Raw genomic sequence first — 22,489 nt, forward strand, 5'->3', positions numbered from 1 at the left:
TATGTGTCATTATGTGTTCATTTTGTTGTGCACAATTTGTGTATTATTTTCATGTCAGCTGAGCTTATTCTGTAAATGATCATTCGTACTAAGTCTGTAAAAGTCTAAATTACTGTAATAATGAAACATAATAAATTGTCAAATATCCATCTATCCTTCCATCATTCATCCATCCATCCTTCTGTCATTCCATCCATCCATCCATCCTTCTGTCATTCCATCCATCCTTCTATCAATCCATCCATCCTTCTGTCATTCCATCCATCTATCCTTCTATCAATCCATTCATCCTTCTGTCATTCCATCCATCTATCCTTCTATCAATCCATCCATCCTTCTATCATTCCATCCATCTATCCTTCTATCAATCCATCCATCCTTCTATCAATCCATTCATCCTTCTGTCATTCCATCCATCTATCCTTCTATCATTCCATCCATCCTTCTATCAATCCATCCATCCTTCTGTCATTCCATCCATCTATCCTTCTATCAATCCATCCATCCTTCTATCATTCCATCCATCTATCCTTCTATCAATCCATCCATCCTTCTATCAATCCATTCATCCTTCTGTCATTCCATCCATCTATCCTTTTATCAATCCATCCATCCTTCTATCATTCCATCCATCCATCCTTCTATCAATCCATCCATCCTTCTGTCATTCCATCCATCTATCCTTCTATCAATCCATTCATCCTTCTATCATTCCATCCATCTATCCTTCTATCAATCCATTCATCCTTCTGTCATTCCATCCATCTATCCTTCTATCAATCCATCCATCCTTCTATCATTCCATCCATCCATCCTTCTATCAATCCATCCATCCTTCTGTCATTCCATCCATCCTTCTGTCATTCCATCCATCCATTCATCCTTCTATCATTCCATCCATCCTTCTGTCATTCCATCCATCCTTCTATCAATCCATCCATCCTTCTGTCATTCCATCCATCCATTCATCCTTCTATCATTCCATCCATTCATCCTTCTATCATTCCATCCATCCATCCTTCTATCAATCCATCCATCCTTCTGTCATTCCATCATCCATTCATCCTTCTATCATTCCATCCATCTATCCTTCTATCAATCCATCCATCCTTCTGTCATTCCATCCATCCTTCTGTCATTCCATCATCCATCCATCCTTCTATCAATCCATCCATCATTCTGTCATTCCATCCATCCATTCATCCTTCTATCATTCCATCCATCCATCCTTCTATCAATCCATCCATCCTTCTATCAATCCATCCATCATTCTGTCATTCCATCATCCATTCATCCTTCTATCATTCCATCCATCCATCCTTCTATCATTCCATCCATCCATTCATTAATGCTTCTATCATTTCATCCATCCATCCATCCATCCATCCATCCATCCTTCTACCATTCCATCCATCTATCCTTCTATCAATCCATCCATCCTTCTATCAATCCATCCATCCTTCTGTCATTCCATCCATCCTTCTGTCATTCCATCCATTCATCCTTCTATCATTCCATCCATCCATCCTTCTGTCATTCCATCCATCCATTCATCCTTCTATCATTCCATCCATCCATCCTTCTATCAATCCATCCATCCTTCTGTCATTCCATCCATCCATTCATCCTTCTATCATTCCATCCATCCATCCTTCTATCAATCCATCCATCCTTCTGTCATTCCATCATCCATTCATCCTTCTATCATTCCATCCATCTATCCTTCTATCAATCCATCCATCCTTCTGTCATTCCATCCATCCTTCTGTCATTCCATCATCCATCCATCCTTCTATCAATCCATCCATCATTCTGTCATTCCATCCATCCATTCATCCTTCTATCATTCCATCCATCCATCCTTCTATCAATCCATCCATCCTTCTATCAATCCATCCATCATTCTGTCATTCCATCATCCATTCATCCTTCTATCATTCCATCCATCCATCCTTCTATCATTCCATCCATCCATTCATTAATGCTTCTATCATTTCATCCATCCATCCATCCATCCATCCATCCATCCATCCTTCTACCATTCCATCCATCTATCCTTCTATCAATCCATCCATCCTTCTATCAATCCATCCATCCTTCTGTCATTCCATCCATCCTTCTGTCATTCCATCATCCATTCATCCTTCTATCATTCCATCCATCCATCCTTCTATCAATCCATCCATCCTTCTGTCATTCCATCATCCATTCATCATTCTATCATTCCATCCATCTATCCTTCTATCAATCCATCCATCCTTCTGTCATTCCATCCATCCTTCTGTCATTCCATCATCCATCCATCCTTCTATCAATCCATCCATCCTTCTGTCATTCCATCCATCCATTCATCCTTCTATCATTCCATCCATCCATCCTTCTATCAATCCATCCATCCTTCTATCAATCCATCCATCATTCTGTCATTCCATCATCCATTCATCCTTCTATCATTCCATCCATCCTTCTGTCATTCCATCCATCCTTCTATCATTCCATCATCCATTCATTAATGCTTCTATCATTTCATCCATCCATCCATCCATCCATCCATCCATCCATCCATCCATCCTTCTACCATTCCATCCATCTATCCTTCTATCAATCCATCCATCCTTCTATCAATCCATCCATCCTTCTGTCATTCCATCCATCCTTCTGTCATTCCATCATCCATTCATCCTTCTATCATTCCATCCATCCATCCTTCTGTCATTCCATCATCCATTCATCCTTCTATCATTCCATCCATCTATCCTTCTATCAATCCATCCATCCTTCTGTCATTCCATCATCCATCCATCCTTCTATCAATCCATCCATCCTTCTGTCATTCCATCCATCCATTCATCCTTCTATCATTCCATCCATCCATCCTTCTATCATTCCATCCATCCTTCTGTCATTCCATCCATCCTTCTATCATTCCATCATCCATTCATTAATGCTTCTATCATTTCATCCATCCATCCATCCGTCCATCCATCCTTCTGTCATTCCATTCATCCTTCTATCATTCCATCCATCCATCCATCCATCCATCCATCATCCTTCTATCAATCCTCCATCCTTCTGCCATTCTATCCATCCATCCATCCATCCATCCATCCATCCATCCATCCATCATCCTTCTATCAATCCTCCATCCTTCTGCCATTCTATCCATCCATCCATCCATCCATCCATCCATCCATCCATCCATCCATCCATCCATCCATCCATCCATATATATAGTTTTCATGTTATTTTTAGTTTAATTCGTAGTCAGTTAGTTATGTGCTTGTCATTTTACTAGATTTTTTATTGCCATTTAGCTTTAATTTATTTCTGTTTTAATTTTAATTAGTTTTAATTAGTTTAAGTTTTTATTTAATTATTTCAGGTTGATCATTTTAGTGCTTCAACTTAAACTTCATTTGATTGCTATGGCAACATTTTTGCAATATTGCAATTTTAATTGCAATTAACAGATTTTTAAAATTAAAATAGTTTTAGTTAACGATATAGATATATATTCTCACTTCTTTAGAATCCCACTGTCTACAAATAACTCACATCACTTTATTCAACATAAATCTGACCACAAAACCCTGCTGAAAAACCCTGCCTAAAACAGCCTGTAGAGTTTGCTGGTCTGAGTTGCTCTGTTGTCTGGTTTTAGGGGGTAATTTCAGCTGGTCAGGCTGAACCTGGTTAGATTTTTCAGCAGGGAAATGAGTAATTTTGTCTTTTGTTGCATGAGAAATCACCTCCAGCACTGCATAATTGGCGCAGGAGCCCTTTGAATTCCTCCTAATGAGAGCTCACTTGTTTCATTGGTGCATCTGAAAGCGGAATCAGGAGAGCTGACTGGATCCTGTGTGTTTTGCGGTGGTGTTCTCATTTACTGCTGCACTGGGCTCTAGGCGTGGGCTTGCGGTTTGCAGAGGCCTCTGCGCTAACCTTTCCTCTGGAGCGGAGCGAGGCGGTGTGTCTGGAATTAATGCCCGCTGCTCAAATTTGTGCCTGCAGGTGCCCGACGCCATCCTGAAATGCCAGCGTGCTGGAATCACTGTGCGTATGGTGACAGGAGACAACATCAACACGGCACGAGCTATCGCTATTAAGTGTGGCATCATCCACCCTGGAGAAGACTTCCTGTGCATCGACGGGAAAGAGTTCAACAGGAGGATCAGAAATGAGAAGGGAGAGGTAATGCATATCAGGACACTACACATCTACATCAAACTTAACCAATCAAGCTCTATGGACAGCATTTGTGGCATAATCTCAAATACCACAGGGACTGGTCCCTTGTATAAAAACAAAAACAAACTTAAAGTAAGGCTCTTACAATGGATATAATTGGTGCAGCACAACAAATGAAACATGTTTTGCTTCATCTACAGTCATTGGCAGCTGGTATTCAAAGGAGAGACATTAGCATTCTGAGGCAAAGATCTGTGTAGTGCAGGATGAGTCACCAATATTTTTCATGTGTTTTTCTAGAAGAAAAAAGTTGTATGCATTTCATATAGATAAAGCCCCTCACATCTGCATACCCAACTACAGTACATTACGAAAGAAAGCGTGAGTGAGTGGATGAAATCTCACCATTTATTTTTGTTACATTTCCCCTTTAAGAGTCTGGCTATAATTTGGACTAATTGAAGACGGGAGAGAAGAATGGGAGATTCCAAAATACAATAATCGAGATGTGACAAAACAAAGACATGAATCTTGTTATTAAATTTGCTCATGGACAGGAAGGGCTTAACTTTCGTCAGTAGACGAAGATGATAAAAACACAGATTTTCAGTATTTTTTGTTATATAAGGTCCTAAGCATTTTAATTACAAATCACAATGATGGTGATATCAGTAAGCAGTAAGAGATACAGTTGAGTATTGACACATTTAAAGTCTAATTTCAACCTCAAAATAAACAAACTTTAAGGATTTTGAAAAGATAAAATTAATATGACAAAATTAAGCAGAGATATTTAGGAAGGTTGTGAGAGATACGGCCAGTGTTCAGAAAACTTACCTTTAAAAGTAATGCATTACAATATTGCGTTACTCCCCCAAAAAGTAACTTATCGCATTACATAATTACTTTTTTGTTACTTTTTTGAAAAAAGTAAGAGATATTATCTTGAAAATTTAAAAAAAAAAGTAATGTGTTACTTTACTAATTACTTGAAAAAGTAATCTGATTACATAATGTTCGTTACTTTAGAAAATTGCACTATTTGTGAGAGAATTGACCTTTCGCCGGGAGTTAGATTGACAAGCGATCTAACCAATCAGAACGCCGCATCCGCCATTTTGTCCGTCAAAGCAGACAGTAGTTAAAAGATTAACCTCGGTGGAGTAAAACTTGAAAAATGGTGTGTATTGACGTCTTTCCGTGTTTGAAACAACATTCATTCTCATGTTCATGGACTATTAGGAAGAGATGATCGGTTTTTACGAGCGGTTGAGCTGAGGATCTACAGCAATCTGTCACAACCATGGTCACGACACATTAAAGAGCAACAAAACGGTTTTTATTGTTTGAATTTCTTTAATAACTACACGGTTTGAAAGCTGGGACTTTGTTTAATATCATAAGTAACCTACTCTGTATTGTCTGTCGATGTGTGTTCAGTATCCTCTTTGTTCCGCAATGTATTTTTAACTGCGTGTGGAGTGACAGGCCACGGCTTGTCGGACAAAGCAACAGTAACTAAGGGGGGCGGGGCTCGGCGAAAGGCTAATTGGCCAGTGTTGTGGAAAGTTACTTTTAAAAAAATTACAATATTGTGTTACTCCCTCAAACTAATTGCATTACTTAGTAACTTTTTATGTAAAGTAACTTGTGTTATTTGAAAAAGTAACTTAAAAAAAGTAATGTTACTTTACTAGTTACTTGAAAAAGTAATCAGATTACATAATTTGCATTACTTGTAATTTAAGAAACTGCACTATTTGTGAGAGATATGGCCAGTGTTGGGGAAAGTTACTTTTAAAAGTAATGCATTACAATATTGTGTTACTCCCCAAAGAAGTAACTTATCGCATTACATAATTACTTTTTTGTTACTTTTTTGAAAAAGGTAACATATATTTTCTTGTAAATTTTAAAAAAGTAACGTGTTACTTTACTAATTACTTGAAAATGTAATATGATTACATAATGTGTGTTACTTTAGAAAATTGCACTATTTGTGAGAGAAATGGCCAGTGTTGGGGAAAGTTACTTTTAAAAGTAATGCATTACAATAATTTGTTACTCCCCAAAAAGTAACTAATTGCGTTACTTAGTAACTTTTTATGGAAAGTAACTTGTTATTTGAAAAAGTAACTCATATATTTTGTTGTAAAGTACATTACTTAGTTTATTCTTCTGAAAAGTAACTTGTGTTATTTGAAAAAGTAACTCAGATATTTTGTTGTTGTTTTTTTAAAAGCAATCTGTTACTTTACTAGTTACTTGAAAAAGTAATTCGATTATATAATTTGCATTACTTGTAATTTAAGAAACTGCACTATTTGTGAGAGATATGGCCAGTGTTGGGGAAAGTTACTTTTAAAAGTAATGCATTACAATATTGTGTTACTCCCCCAAAAAGTAACTAATTGCATTACTTAGTAACTTTTTATGGAAAGTAACTTATGTTATTTGAAAAAGTAACTCAGATATTTTGTTGTAAAGTACATTACTTAGTTTCTTTTTCTGAAAAGTAACTTGTGTTACTTGTTTGAAAAGTAACTTAGATATATTGTTGTTATTTTAAAAAAAAAAAAAAGCAATGCATTGCTGTACTAGTTACTTGACAAAGCAATCTGATTACATAACTTGCATTATTTGTAATTTAAGAAATTGCACTATTTGTGACAGAAATGGCCAGTGTTGGGGAAAGTTACTTTTAAAGGTAATACAATATTGTGTTAGTTACTTTTTTTATGGAAAGTAACTTTTAATGAAAAAGTAACTCAGATATGTTGTTGTAAATTTAAAAAAAAATGCATTGTTTTACTAGTTACTTGAAAAAGTAATCCGATAACATAAGTTAACCCCATTGGTGTAGCACAAATCCGTGGGCATTACAGTGGGGGTGTGGGAATGGACTCACACACATGGACTAAAAATCTACAATAAATAAAGTTATTTTGATAGCATGTCTTTCATGCATTTGTAAATCAGTGCTTGCATGCAGCAACCCACAGGCATCACGGTGCGTCAGTAAGCTTCACATTTCTGCTTTTAAAGCCTTAGGAACTCTGGCCTCATAGACTTTTCAATTGTAAGTGCATTATGATTTTTGCATTGAAAAACACTAAAGAACGAGTTGAAATGACTGTCTGTGCTAATCAGCGTCACTGCACAAATGCTGTCGAGAGAGCTTCATGTATATTGAACCCAGAGCTGTGGCCCTGATGCTGTTGCGATCCAGGACTCTGATAATTTATGGGGCTTTTTTTATTATGTTGTGATTACATTAGTTGCATTTGTACCCTCTGCACTGCTGTTATTGATGTAGACAGTTATTGAACACATTTGATTGGTGGCCATTCCAGCAAACAACCCACATGTGAATGATTTAATACACAGTCAAATCATTTCTATGTAAATGCAGTGAGTTCTCTGATGAATGTTAACACTCGTTACAACAAGAAATGACATGTTTCATGTTATATACTATTGGCTGTTCTATGTATCTCATTAGACGGGGCTGTTTAGATCTCGGTTTTTCTGTCTTTCGCAGGTTGAGCAGGAGCGCATTGATAAAGTCTGGCCTAAACTGCGAGTGCTTGCCAGATCCTCCCCGACGGACAAACACACACTGGTCAAAGGTGAGTGATCGTGCACCAAACAAAAGATGTATTCAGAGCCTTGTTTTTTTTGTGTCCATATCATCTAAAACCATTACAAAGTGGTTCTGATGAACAAGGAATAACATTGTTAGATTAATAATCTACTTGAGTTCATGAACATTGGCATTTACACACAAGTGTGTTAGTAAAGCGGTCTGGAATCAGATCTGTGAGATGTGATGGTTACATAAGACAACATCATGGCTGGAGTTACAGGATAATTAACATACTGTAAGTAAATGTTGTGCTGTAATTACATCACTGGTGTATTTAATTTCTAGACGTAATCGCTTGATTGTGCAGCCCTGATGTTTGCACATCACAGAGCTTTAATGCGGGCAACATATGGCTGTTCATTATAAGTGTTAAATGTAATTTATTACAGTAAACGAGTAGCATTTGTGTCGACAACATCTGATGTTGATTTTTTAAAAAGAAATTAATATTTAAGTTCAACAAGGATGCATTAGAAGTGATAAAGTGCTCTAAACACAAGTAATTTGCAAGCTTGAATATATAAATGTAAACTTAATTATAATAATTATATTTTGTATCCAATTAAATAAATTCTATAATAAATACTTAATAATGTATTATGACCAGAACATTACCATAATAAAATATGCATTGGTTTTTACACCAGAACACTGACATTTAATATTAAAACTTTTTTTTTTTTTTTTTTTTTTCAAAATCAGTGATGAAGAGAAAGTGGTTTCATTAGAGATTCAAGAGAAGTCATATTATGTTTAATGTTAATGATACACTGCAAAAAGAGACTTTTTGGTATAAATTGATGTATATAAGTTGGTTCAGTGATGCTAAGTAATATTTTTGTTTTATAAAATCAAACCAGTCATTTTAGATGTTATCATCTGTGTTTTTTCAGTGGAAGTAACAGCCATTTTGGTTCCATTCCATCACATTCACCCTGTCATTTGTTCATTTTATTAATTTGCATAATGCAATAGACATTTAAGCAATGCTTTGTCTGATCACATGTTTCAGATCATGCAGAAATGTTCTTTTTTTTCATAGACTGACTCAGGTCATTTCTGATCTTATTGTCTGGCAGGTATTATTGACAGCACTCTGGTGGACCAGCGGCAGGTGGTTGCTGTAACCGGTGATGGAACCAATGACGGTCCGGCCCTTAAGAAGGCAGATGTCGGTTTTGCCATGGTGAGAACTGATTAAACTTGTTTTTCCCGAGCTGCTCAAACACAGGCTGTCCTCATTTTCACAATGCACAATCATGCCACCTCAGAGGCTTAGAAAACACAGGTCCAGAGCGCCCCCTAGTGTGAGACATTGCTTTTACTCCTGTTTTTTGACATATGTCAATTGACTTGCATAAGCTGTAAAAACAGCCTGTGTCAGCACCGCCCTGTTATTTCTATTTTCATAAGTTTAGAGAAGAGCATATTCTTGTGTTCCTGCTCATCAAACTGACAGCAGCTGCCCGCGGGCGGCTTCCTCTCTGTGGTATTTACCATGATTTTACTGTCAGCCGTGTCTTAGGAGAGAACAGTCCCTCAGGCTAGTCTTTACAAAACACAAACGCATTGTGTGGAGAAACATCTTTTCTCTTTACCTAGACACCAATCAGATTTTACCATTTATCATCACACACTGTCCACATCAGGGTTTGATCTCACTTTTTATACATTTTTAGATTCATTGGTGTTCTAAATAGAACTCTAGTGTTCTTGACTCAGTTTTAAAGAACATTTAATGCCAAAAAGGTTCTATATAAGGAGAATGTCTCAAATGACTGCACAATATGTTCATGTTTAACTTTTTTTTTTTCAATTTTTTTTTTTTTTTTCAGTATATTTGCATGTCGTTTAATTCATAAAAAAATAATTTAAAATTAAATTAAAACAAAACACACTAAATCCATAAAATAACTCCATGATGGGACCCCTAAAGCGCCTGACGGAACCCTTTAAGATTCTAAATAGAACCTTTTCTGCTAAGAGTGTAGAGAACGTATGGGAATGTGCTTAATTGTCATGAAAATAATGTCACAATGTAAAAAACCCCAAACAAACAAACAAAAAGGTCCAAAAATATAATTTCTCAGTTGCATAACCTTGGATACTATGTTTAGACTGTGACTAAAGCACTAGTTATGATTATGATTGATTATGATTTGACTTTTTTAACTTTAGTTTGTGTGTAATGTTGCTGTTTGAGCAAAAACTGCAAAGTTACGACGTTCAAAGTTCAATGCAAAGAGAGATATTTTCTTTTACAGAATTCTGTTTAGGGACTACAATGAGCTTCTTCCTGGGTTGGTGAAATCACAAACCGTAAAATGTACATAAACCCCGCCCCCGAGAACACACAACAAAGGGGGGCGGGGCCATGTTGGGCTGCTTTAGAGAAGAGGAAGAGTTGTTGTAGTCGAGTGTTGTTGACATGTCGTCATTTTACGCCGGACTGCTTCTCAAACGAGGATCAATTCAACACAAAAGATGAACATGACGACACATGCTAGTGGATGAGTTGAATCAACTCCACAGCAACTACATCAATTTATCCACTAACCATTCAGAAACGTCTAAAAGTTGTAACTTCTTCCTGAGTCTCTCCATCAGTGTCGACTCCGGTTTGAACAATGTAAGGATGAACACTTTCCTCATTTTGGCTGCGTGAGATTCTCCAGCTTTGTTGTTGTTGAGCTGTTAAAGCTCCGCCCTCTTCTGGAGCAGCAGCTCATTTGCATTTAAAGAGACACACACAAAAACGGCGTGTTTTTGCTCACACCCAAATAGAGGCAAATTTGACAAGCTATAATAAATGATCTGTGGGGGATTTTGAGCGGAAACTTCACACACACATTCTGGAGACACCAGAGACTTATATTACATCTTGTCTAGGTAATTAATGCAAGTGGCCAATGTTTTATGAAATGTAATGTTAATAGTGCATATTGTATATGGTTGGGCATATCCTGTTTATGGTAACATTAATGCATGAATAAATGATTTTGATGTCATTTTTGGCACTTTGAAGCAAAAGAACAATGTGAAACGACAGAGCTTCTGTCTCGACAGGGAATCGCAGGGACAGATGTGGCCAAAGAGGCGTCTGACATCATCCTGACGGATGACAACTTCTCCAGCATCGTGAAGGCCGTGATGTGGGGACGCAACGTCTACGACAGCATCTCAAAGTTCCTCCAGTTCCAGCTGACGGTTAACGTGGTGGCCGTGATCGTTGCCTTTACCGGAGCCTGTATCACACAGGTTTGTGCCTCTGGATGCTCACATGTGTTTATGGGATAGTGTACTTTCATTAGCGGTGTAAGCTATGGCAAGTATCAGTATTATTATTGCACAAACTTGGCTTTAACGAGCCTCGAACCCCATCTTAAACTTCAGCACATATATTACCCTTCAAAAGTTTGGGGTCAGTAAGATTTCTTTTTTAAAGGAATATTGATAAAAAATCTATTATAATGTTACAAAATACTTCCATTTCAAATAAATGCTGTTCTTTTTCTTTATATTCATCAAAGAATCCTGAAAAATAAAAAAAATGTATCACTGTTTTCACAACAATTATGAAGCAGCACAACTGTTTCAACATTGATAATAATCATAAATGTTTCTTGAGCATCAAATCATCATATCAGAATGATTTCTGAAGGATCATGTGACACTGAAGACTGGAGTAATGATGCTGAAAATTCAGCTTTGATCACAAGAATAAATTACACTTTACTATATATATTCACATAGAAAACGGCTGTTTTACATTGTAATTTTTGATCAAATAAATGCAGCCTTGTTGAGACGTCTTTCAAAGATGTTAAAAATCTTACTTATCTCAAACTTTTGAACGGTAGTGTAACTCATCCTGCACCATTTGTGTTATGGACATGAATAATTCATCAAAGCATCTTACATGCAACCTCAGAGTAACGCCCTGGCAACCATCCAACACACAGGCACTGCAGCAGAGACTTTTGCGCAAGCAAATACATCTTCTTCATACTTTAAAACCACTGCTACCACATATGAGATGCCTTTGACACGAAGACAGATCTGACCTACTATGAAATCTCAAATTAGACTATGCAGAGACATAGGGCACTGGCAAAGAAACCATATTAGATTACTAGGACAAGGCCAAAGACTTCATCTCTATGATCTAAAATAGCATTGTTTAATTTCCTAGAGGATCACTAACCTAATAAATGATGCAGCACTTCTAAGAGAAGAAGGCTAGACTGTGTGAAGTTACCGTGATGAGAAATGAATGTCCAGAGAGCTTTAGATGAACAACGACACTCAATCGTGCACTGGGATAATGAGGGAGATCTTCTTGCCAATATTAATATGCACAATGATGATATCTTGTGCTAGTAACAATAATCAACATCCAGCTATAAACATTGCATTTTAAGCAGATTGTATGTTCTTCCAGGATTCTCCTCTTAAAGCAGTGCAGATGTTGTGGGTAAACCTGATCATGGACACGTTTGCATCTCTGGCTTTGGCCACCGAGCCGCCCACTGAGTCTCTGTTGATGAGGAAACCCTACGGCCGAAACAAACCCCTGATCTCCAGTACCATGACCAAGAACATCCTGGGCCACGGCGTGTACCAGCTCATCATCATCTTCACACTGCTGTTTGTGGGTGAGTTACCTTGTAGGTCTGCAGAGCATGTGAAGGAAACACATTTATGCCCGGAAAGTGCTTAATAAATCAATTGTTTGAAGATATACGTAAGTGATAGACAAGTAGTTGAAGAAACACTTTTCACATGCCATGTTCTACAATTTGGAAATGTGTTTCTTTGGCAGCAATATCAATGCCAAAATAAATCAGGTGGTGCAAGTCGGATAATTGTAATTAAGAGTTCTACAAGGATTTTACGAATCAAAATCTTGTAATTACGGTAATTCCGACATGCCGTGAACGCACCTACATTCATATAGGATGCACACTAGTGTCTTATGCTGTGTCCAGGTGAGCAGATCTTTGACATCGACAGTGGCAGGAACGCGCCGCTGCATTCGCCCCCGTCTGAGCACTACACCATTATCTTCAACACCTTCGTCATGATGCAGCTCTTCAACGAGATCAACGCCCGCAAGATCCACGGGGAGAGAAACGTGTTTGAAGGCATTTTCAGAAATCCCATCTTCTGCTCCATTGTCTTGGGCACTTTCGCCATTCAGGTACTAAAAACTTGTTTGTTCAAGCAGGTTGGTCATACGAATTTCCATTTATTGTGCCAGTGCTTCTAAGAACGTTTTGTTAATGCTCCCATTAAGTTACGGGAAGGTTTCCACCTGGTATTAAGATACATTTTGGTTGATCGGATCACAAGTATATGAGGGAGACTCATTAACGTTTACACCTGGTGTTTTAAACCGTCACTTTTGTCCACTTTCAACCACTTCTGTCCTGATTTATTTGAGGGAAGGGTCTATGGGTGGGTAAATGTATGGGTTTTTTCAGATCATTCGTTGTAATGGATGAAATAAGATTGTGCAATTTACATATGAACGCGCCTGGAGATGACAAAAAAAACATATGGAGATCAGCAGCTTTCGTTTCTGCCCTGAAAACCGCAAGACCAGCTGAACGCTGTGAGTGTTTGTTAGAAATCAGGAATGGTGAGAGAACATTGTGCTTGGTATTCATCTTCAAGCCAAACTAGCGTCTTCAGCTGACAAAGTTTAAATCCCCTCTGGCTAGAGCGCTTCCCATAATGTATATGCATTAGGTCAATAGGTAGAGAGTAGGCGGCCTTTAGTGGCTGTTCAAACACATTCAACCACAAGAGCATCTCAACATGTTCTCCAACCAATACAATCATATAGGTCATTAATCACTTCTCTGAAAAAAGACCCGAAGGAGCATTTACTAATGTTAGGACACTTTCATTTTAATGCATTGTTCCCCTTTATCTGCATCATATTTCGGTTTCGCGTAGCTCAATTGGCAGAGCATTGCAATTACAATATGCAATCGTGTGATCATGCGATCGTGGGTTCAATCCCAGGGAACGCAGGTCCTCCTAAAGTGTGTATGCACTATAAATCACTAAGGGTAGGTTTAGGGATGGTGTGAGTATAGTCGTTACTAAAAAATGAGTTTTGCTAAATGGAAATAGGAGAAATGGTGTAAAAACTCCTAACATTGCAATTAAATGAACACACATTTTGATTAGTAATGACAGTCATACGTCATTACTATTATTTTACGCCCGCTAGAGGGCGCATGACTTCAAAATGTAAATATAGGTCGTAATAAGGAGCTTGAAAAGCAACCAATAGGGTTGTTTTTTTTTTTTTGGAGGACTCGAGCATCTACACTACGAAAGCAATCCGTTTTCGACTACCACTGGAAGTGATCGAAAGTGGACAAGCTCAAAACATTTTAGACCCCGTTTACACCTGTATTTAGCATCGTCCACTTGTGATCCGATTGACCAAAGCACATCTCAACACCAGTGGTAAACAGGGGCTTTATGTTCTCTGGACGATCAAAACGTCCCGTTTTTAAAAGTTCTAAAACAAATTTTTCTTGGTTATGTGAACATTAAGGGAACATTGCATTTGATCATTCTCCAAACATCATGGAAACGTCACTTTTTAATGTTCTCTGAACATTGTGAAACAAGAGGCAGCATTTAAAAAATGTTAGATGAACGTCCAACTAAAATGTTTTAGGCATGTTTGATGTAACATTTTTGTGCTAACATTTTAAGAACATCATTAAAGTCCAGATAACTTTAAGTCTGTTTTGCTGCAATGTGAAAAAAAACCTGCAAAACGCGCCGGCGCGTTTTCAGACCTCAGAGTGTTAAACTAATGTTCTATTAATGTAACTGAAAGAATGTTTGTTCAGAACCTTGCCAGAACGTTCACAGTATGATTTGAGAGAAGTACAGTTGTAAATATACTTCACCTGCTTCATCACTTCCTCGCCTTTTGACATTTGATTTCAGATTGTGATTGTTCAGTTTGGAGGAAAGCCGTTCAGTTGTTCTCCTCTGGACCTGGAGAAGTGGATGTGGTGTGTGTTCCTGGGGCTGGGAGAGCTGGTCTGGGGACAGGTAATACAACCACTTCCATCTGATATTCTTTCAAAACAACAATTCATTCAACAATCATACGGTACATTAAATCTGCTGTGCTGTATTCATTCATTTCTCTTCATCCTCAGGGATAGTTCACCCAGAAATGTAAATCATAATTTACTTACCCTCATTCCAAACCCGTAAGACTGACTTTCTTCCATTAAATGCACAAAAATGTCAGGGATTTTCTTTTGTCCATACAATGAGAGTCAATGGTGTCTAATGTTGTTTTGGACCCTTTTGATTTTCACTGTTGACAAAAACAGTTGCAAATTTCTTCTAAATATTGTCTCTTGTGCTCCACTGAAGAAAGAAAGCCATACACGTTTGGAAGGACGTGAGAGTGATTAAATTATGACAGAATTGACATTTTTCCTTTTAGGTCACACTTTAGGGGTCCAGTTTCTACAACTTTTGCCTTAATAAACTCCTAATTACTGCTTATTAATAGTAAGGTAGTAGTTGTTAAGTTTAGGTATTGGGTAGGATTATGGGATGTAGAATAAGGTCATGCAGAATAAGGCATTAATATGTGTTTTATAAGTACTAAATATTCTTGTAATATGCATGCTAATGAGCAACTTGTTAATAGTGAGAATTGGACCCCAAACTAATGTGTTACCTCATTTTAATAACTGACATTGCAAATTAATTATTAACATTATTAATTCTAGCAAATATTTGTTTATATTTTCATTTAAAAAAATAAAAAATAATGTACACTATACTTTTTTTCCTTGGTTGAAGGAGCGTCAGCAAATATGACATCTTTGTCTGTTCCGACCAACAAAATCAATCAATATTCCTCTTTTGTAAATTAATAGAAATGCTAACATTTTTCTTTTGCTATTGGAGCAAATGGGAATGCAAAATTATATTTATTGTAGTTTCCATTCACCACTATAGAAGTTTACCCAAAAATGATGACTTCTGCTTCTGAGAAACCCACAAATGTGACAATTGGCAATACACAGCACACCAGGGTTTCAGAGATTCAAAGATTTGCATATTTTTCGTGGATGAAAAAAGTAACATGGAAAACAACATCAAGTAGTTATGTAACCCAGAGACAGCTACTGAATCTCATTAGCAGTTGCTCGACTTTGGCATGCAACCCTGGAAGTACCCGTCCTAGTAAGATGCCATCTTTGCTCTCAAGCACTTAGTTTTCCTGCCAGGTTTATTGACATAATAACCCAATCATGTGACTGCCCACTCTGTTGTCATGTCAACACTGGTTGTCTGATGGCACCACAAGAACACACAGTCTCGAACCTTAGTGACCTGATCTCTGATAAAAACAGCAGACAAGAAAAATATTCACATGCTTCAGAGCCTCAAAAATTGTAAACTGTACATTATCGAGCAGTGAGAAAGTTGCACATATTAATAAGGTGTTTATATTCTCCCATGTTGCAAGTGTTTTAAAAAAGAGGATCTATTATGCTTTTCATGTTTGAGCAGTTCTAAAAGTTCAAAAAGTTCTAAGCACAAAGTTATTCTGCCCTTTTTAGTTAGTAGTGCGTTAAAATTGGTGGTTATCATTGCTCCAGCCGACCAATCAGAGCACTTTGTGCTTTTCAGAAGGAGGGGCTTCATAGAGACAGGAACTAAACAGAGCGTTACTGACAGACTGGGAAGAGAGGAGCTGCAACAATGGAGAATATGAGGAAAATAATCAACATTCAAGCAGGAAAACCTGCTCTAGTAGAGCACAAAAACAAAGACTAGGCACAATATGACCTCTTCAAACATGTTTTTCAATAGAAATCATGTTTTTTTTTTATTTTTTTTTTTATTAATAGTATCTGCCTCCACAGCTGTACGGTTATCCATAAACTTGTTCCTCACCTGGAGCTTTGAAGCTCTGAAATCTTTTTTTTTTTGTGCCACCATGTTCTAAAATCTGTGTCATGCACCTCCTCACTCTGGGTCAGGTTATATCAACAATCCCAAACAGCAAGCTGAGGTTCCTCCGAGGGGCTGGTCGGCTGACGCAAAAGGATGAAATGACGGCCGAGGAAGAGATGAACGAGGACCAGGAGGAGATCGATCACGCAGAGAGAGAGTTGCGGCGAGGGCAGATCCTCTGGTTCAGAGGCCTCAACAGAATCCAGACTCAGGTTAGAAACGTTGTGAAAAGTTACGGCTGCCTGAAATATTTAGCATGAATTCTGCACTGAAATGGCATCTGTAGGAAGTAGCCATACTTATGCTTGTACATCAATTGTGTTTGTAATTATGTACTTGAGAATGGACCATCTGCACGGCTGGCAGTGTGTTTTACAGCCGGATTTAGAACAGTGCGGAGGTTGAACCGCAGCTCAGCTCTGCCAAATGGCATTACTGGCATAAACATCAGCGCTCATCACAAGACTTTTGTACTGTTGCATTAATAATGTGCTGTCGGTACACCTTTCATGAAAAACGCTTTATATTCCAACCGAATAGTCATTTATTGAATAGTTTTCCACAGTATTAGATCTAAATAGCAGTGAAAATCTCAATCTAAAAATATTTTATCTTACCTAACATCTGCCAGTTTGCCATACTTTTTCATTTGATGAATATTCATGAGCAAAGCCAATACATTCATTTTGCCCCCTCCTCCCACTCAGGTCATTCCCACACCCCTGATAATATTGATTTTCTCACAAGAATGTACTCAGCGCTTCTATAAAGTTTGAAAGTCTAAAATGGTTTCATTGAGCAATATCACACTCACAAGTGTGCTGTTGTTCTGAATAGCATCACATGACTGATATTCAGACCAGCAGCACCATTAAGAGTTTCATGTTGCTTTTATACAACAGTTCAATAAACCACAAGCTTGAGACAAAAGGATCCCAAGCATCATGTCATCAGTGGAGCGGAACATTCCTGGGTCATTCCTACAGTTTGGTGGATTTTACGTCCTTATGAAACAGTACCTCATATTTTACATCAAATGTTACTTTCATGCCATGTGGTTTTCCATGCATACTCCAACTAACACACATTTATAATGATTAGTACCGAAGCATAAAAAAAAAAAAAGTACTTCACAGGTTACATGTACAAACCCGATTCCAAAAAAGTTGGGACACTGTACAAATTGTAAATAAAAAAGCAATGCAATAATTTACAAATCTCATAAACTTATATTTTATTCACAATAGAATATAGATAACATATCAAATGTTGAAAGTGAGACATTTTGAAATGTCATGCCAAATATTAGCTCATTTTGGATTTCATGAGAGCTACACATTCCAAAAAAGTTGGGACAGGTAGCAGTAAGAGGCCGGAAAAGTTAAATGTACATATAAGGAACAGCTGGAGGACCAATTCGCAACTTATTAGGTCAATTGGCAAACATGATTGGGTATAAAAAGAGCCTCTCAGAATGGCAGTGTCTCTCAGAAGTCAAGATGGGCAGAGGATCACCAAGGCCGGAAAACCATACTGAATGCCCGTGATCTTCGGGCCCTTAGACGGCACTGCATCACATACAGGAATGCTACTGTAATGGAAATCACAACATGGGCTCAGGAATACTTCCAGAAAACATTGTCGGTGAACACAATCCACCGTGCGATTCGCCGCTGCCGGCTAAAACTCTATAGGTCAAAAAAGAAGCCATATCTTAACATGATCCAGAAGCGCAGGCATTTCCTCTGGGCCAAGGCTCATTTAAAATGGACTGTGACAAAGTGGAAAACTGTTCTGTGGTCAGACGAATCAAAATTTGAAGTTCTTTTTGGAAAACTGGGACGCCGTGTCATCCGGACTAAAGAGGACAAGGACAACCCAAGTTGTAATCAGCGCTCAGTTCAGAAGCCTGCATCTCTGATGGTATGGGGTTGCATGAGTGCGTGTGGCATGGGCAGCTTACACATCTGGAAAGGCACCATCAATGCTGAAAGGTATATTCAAGTTCTAGAAGAACATATGCTCCCATCCAGACGTTGTCTCTTTCAGGGAAGACCTTGCATTTTCCAACATGACAATACCAGACCACATACTGCATCAATTACAACATCATGGCTGCGTAGAAGAAGGATCCGGGTACTGAAATGGCCAGCCTGCAGTCCAGATCCTTCACCCATAGAAAACATTTGACGCACCATAAAGAGGAAGATGCGACAAAGAAGACCTAAGACAGTTGAGCAACTAGAAGCCTGTATTAGACAAGAATGGGACAACATTCTTATTCCTAAACTTGAGCAACTTGTCTCCTCAGTCCCCAGACGTTTGCAGACTGTTATAAAAAGAAGAGGGGATGCCACACAGTGGTAAACATGGCCTTGTCCCAACTTTTTTGAGATGTGTTGATGCCATTAAATTTAAAATCAACTTATTTTTCTCTTAAAATGATACATTTTCTCAGTTTAAACATGTGATATGTCATCTATGTTGTATTCTGAATAAAATATTGAAATTTGAAACTTCCACATCATTGCATTCTGTTTTTATTCACAATTTGTACAGTGTCCCAACTTTTTTGGAATCAGGTTTGATTATTTCTAAATTAGCAATTCTGAGTATTAGTACATACATTTACTTACTCACTTTGACATTTGCAACAAACATGCTCAGTCCAAAAATCAACCAAACTGTAGGAATGGCCCAACCTGTTGAATGTATTTTGTAACTGCACATCAGCTTCACTCCGGCTTTTCCAAACCTGCTCCTCACAGGCAAACAAACAAACAAAAATTGCACAACTCCACTCACTCCGAACACTATGAACACAGACAATCAGCAAAACAGGTGAACAGAAAGACTGCCTTATTCTAAATATCAGCACTACTGGAATGCCATTTGTCCAATCGGATTAGAAGACTAGAACTAGCTGTTGTATAATTCACCGCATGTGACAACTTGCATGCTGGAGTTGTTTAGTAGTGGCATGCAGATCATTTACAGTGAATTGTATTGCCTGTTTGTATGTGATATGATAACAGTGCTCTCCTAGGCGTAATGATGCAGTCATGCGGTAAGGCTCATGAAGGTGTCTGGGCGTTCATCACGACTGCTGTCAAAGCTGCAGCAGCAAGGAGGAGGACTTTTCTAAAGCCATCAAAGCCTCAGTGCTAATTTAAGATGAAGTGTTTAATGTGTTATGAGGGTCTGTCATAGTCTTCTAAACCATGTCCATGTGATGAAGCATTGGTCACGTCTTTGATGCGCTGTGCTCCATGTATTTCTCTCCCCCTTCCTGCAGATCGAGGTAGTGAACACGTTCAAGAGTGGGACTTCCTTTCAGGGGGCTCTGAGACGCCAGTCCTCCACCACCAGTCAAAATCAGGATGTAACCAATGTTTCTAGTCCTAGTCACGTGTCCTTGTGCAATGCTCTTTCCTCTCCTACCAGCACTGCTGCTGCTCCCTCTGGGCGTGAGTGACACTCTTCTTTGGGTGTTTGTCAGGGATGCCCTTTGACCCCAGACCTGCAGTCACAACAACGAGCACAGAACTGTCAATCAAAACAGGTCTATGAATCAGAAAAAAATGCCAAGATATTTGAAACAGTGGGTAAGATGCTGCAACATATGAGACGTGGCCCCTACATACATATCTTAATGTAGGTCAGTAAAAACCAAAAAGCAAAGTGATACCTTTTAAACCAGTGGTGCCCAATCCTGTTCTCGGGCTGTGTTTAACTCCACTTTTAGACATACACTCGTGAACTTCCCTAAGCACATCTCCTCAGGAGAGTTCCTGCCGCAATTTTTTGAAGTGAACTCAACTTCGTCAAGTGGATGAGGGAAGTTTATTTGGACAGATCCTTGATTTTGACAGAGGGAGTGAGTCTACTCAATATGCTCACTTCAGACAGATCCAAAGACCACAATGCAACATGACTGTGACATCACAGATTGTGCTTAAAAAATGAAAATAATAAATCAGCTCCATATCGGATTTCAAGTGGTCAAAGGCTTAGGGTGTTCCATTTAGACACGTTGCAAGGGCTCCACCAGTAGCAGGCACTCGTGCAATGTAAGGGTTAGGGAAGTGCACAAAAAATAGGACTTAAATGCAACCTCTGAGATTTAGGGGCCTTTTACAAGAGAATGTTTTCAACTAAAAACGGAAATCTTTTCATGCATAATACAGAGTTTTTAGTCATTTTTGTGGATCCATAACTTTTTGATAACATTGCCATCTGTACAACTTTCTCATTTTTAGTACATCGTTGTCATGCAAACATACCCCTACTTAACTGCAGAGTTCAGATCCGACCCTGATCCAGCACATCTATCTGTAATTGTGAAGTGCTCCTGAAGATCTTAATTAGCTGGTTCAGGTCTGTTTGATCAGGGTTGGAGCTTAACTTTGTGGGAAGTTAGATTTCTCAGGAATTTGGGCACCCCTGTTTAGACTTCATTAAACAGTAAATGATATGGAAAAAGGGAAGCAACTCTGCTGCAGAGATTCTAGAAACAAGCTTTGTTCTACAATCTGTTGCAAATATTATGCTGCATTAATGTTGTGTCAGGGTTGCCATAATTATGAGAAAACAGCTACTCAGAGCTGTTCACATTCACTGACTCAGAAATTATTTGTTTCTATAGCAACACCAAAATGGATCCATGTACGGCTTTGTTATTGACAACAAAGTCCTTCATCACTACATTATAGTTCATCTCAATATGCTCTCACAAAATAAATTAAATCAAAAACAAAGAAAGCACACACCATGTTATGATAAGACAGCATGAAATTCCCAGTTTCCAAAATTTTCAATGTACAACCTTGATAAAGACATGATTTGGCGTGAATGCAGCATTACTTGGCCTTGGACAAAAATTATGAACTCTATTGCTTGCAGTATGAAGACCTTTAGTAGACCATTTAGTGTGCTGTTTTATTTTTATTCATTGAAATTAGTATAGTATAAATGATACTTGATGTTTTACTAGCTTATACATTATATTTTGGATGATCTTAAAAGCGTGACTCTTTACCGGAGGTGTCCAAACCTGCTCCTGGAGGACCACTGTCCTGCAGAGTTTACCTCCAACTTGCGGCAACACACCTGTCTGGAAGTTTCTAGTATGGTTAAGGTGTGTTTAATTGGGGGTGAAGCTACACTCTGCAGGACAGTGACCCTCCAGGAGCATGAATTGACACCTCTGCTCGAGACTCTAGATTGGTTACATGGCATATATGCCTCAGATGATTGGCTTAAAATGTTCTGTGATTGCATAAACAAAGACATCAGATTTCAAATACTACACGTGCAGATTTCAAATTGCAGATCCTGTGCAGACCTCTAGCTTTCTCCAGGATGATTAGGCCTCTAAACTAAACACAAGGTTTTTTGAGTTATATTTTTGGGCTTTATCCCTAGGACAGTATAGAGAGAGACAGTGTGGGAAGGCAATGTGGGAAGTGAAAGGGTTAAAGGACAAGGAGAGGACGTTGAAATCTGGTCACCCAAGGCATAGTTGCACCATATGTTGGTGCTTTGGACACAAGTCTGGCTCTCAAAGCTACAGCAGATGACCTGACAGACATTTCTGATCAGGCATTACAAACAGATAACATTAAGCTCCAGAAA

At 38.3% G+C, this 22,489-nt stretch overlaps 1 protein-coding gene across 7 annotated transcripts in view; it reads left to right on the plus strand.

Annotated features, from left to right (window-relative positions):
• atp2b2 (ATPase plasma membrane Ca2+ transporting 2) overlaps window positions 1-22,489 on the plus strand; it is a 168,966-nt gene that overhangs the window by 139,799 nt on the left and 6,678 nt on the right. For 4 of the 7 annotated variants that reach the window (XM_067388773.1, XM_067388772.1, XM_067388771.1 and 1 more), the window contains 8 exons: window positions 4,012-4,191; window positions 7,730-7,817; window positions 8,914-9,020; window positions 10,901-11,092; window positions 12,276-12,489; window positions 12,823-13,034; window positions 14,813-14,920; window positions 16,882-17,067. In XM_067388773.1, the coding sequence (XP_067244874.1) occupies window positions 4,012-4,191; window positions 7,730-7,817; window positions 8,914-9,020; window positions 10,901-11,092; window positions 12,276-12,489; window positions 12,823-13,034; window positions 14,813-14,920; window positions 16,882-17,067 (1,287 nt within the window). Of the gene's footprint in view, window positions 1-4,011; window positions 4,192-7,729; window positions 7,818-8,913; window positions 9,021-10,900; window positions 11,093-12,275; window positions 12,490-12,822; window positions 13,035-14,812; window positions 14,921-16,881; window positions 17,068-20,150; window positions 20,323-22,489 lie in introns of all 7 variants that reach the window. The other 3 variants (XM_067388777.1, XM_067388776.1, XM_067388775.1) reach the window with 2 other exon arrangements.

The sequence above is a fragment of the Chanodichthys erythropterus genome, chromosome 6 (assembly GCF_024489055.1).
Source record: "Chanodichthys erythropterus isolate Z2021 chromosome 6, ASM2448905v1, whole genome shotgun sequence".
Classification (NCBI taxonomy): Eukaryota; Metazoa; Chordata; class Actinopteri; order Cypriniformes; family Xenocyprididae; genus Chanodichthys; species Chanodichthys erythropterus.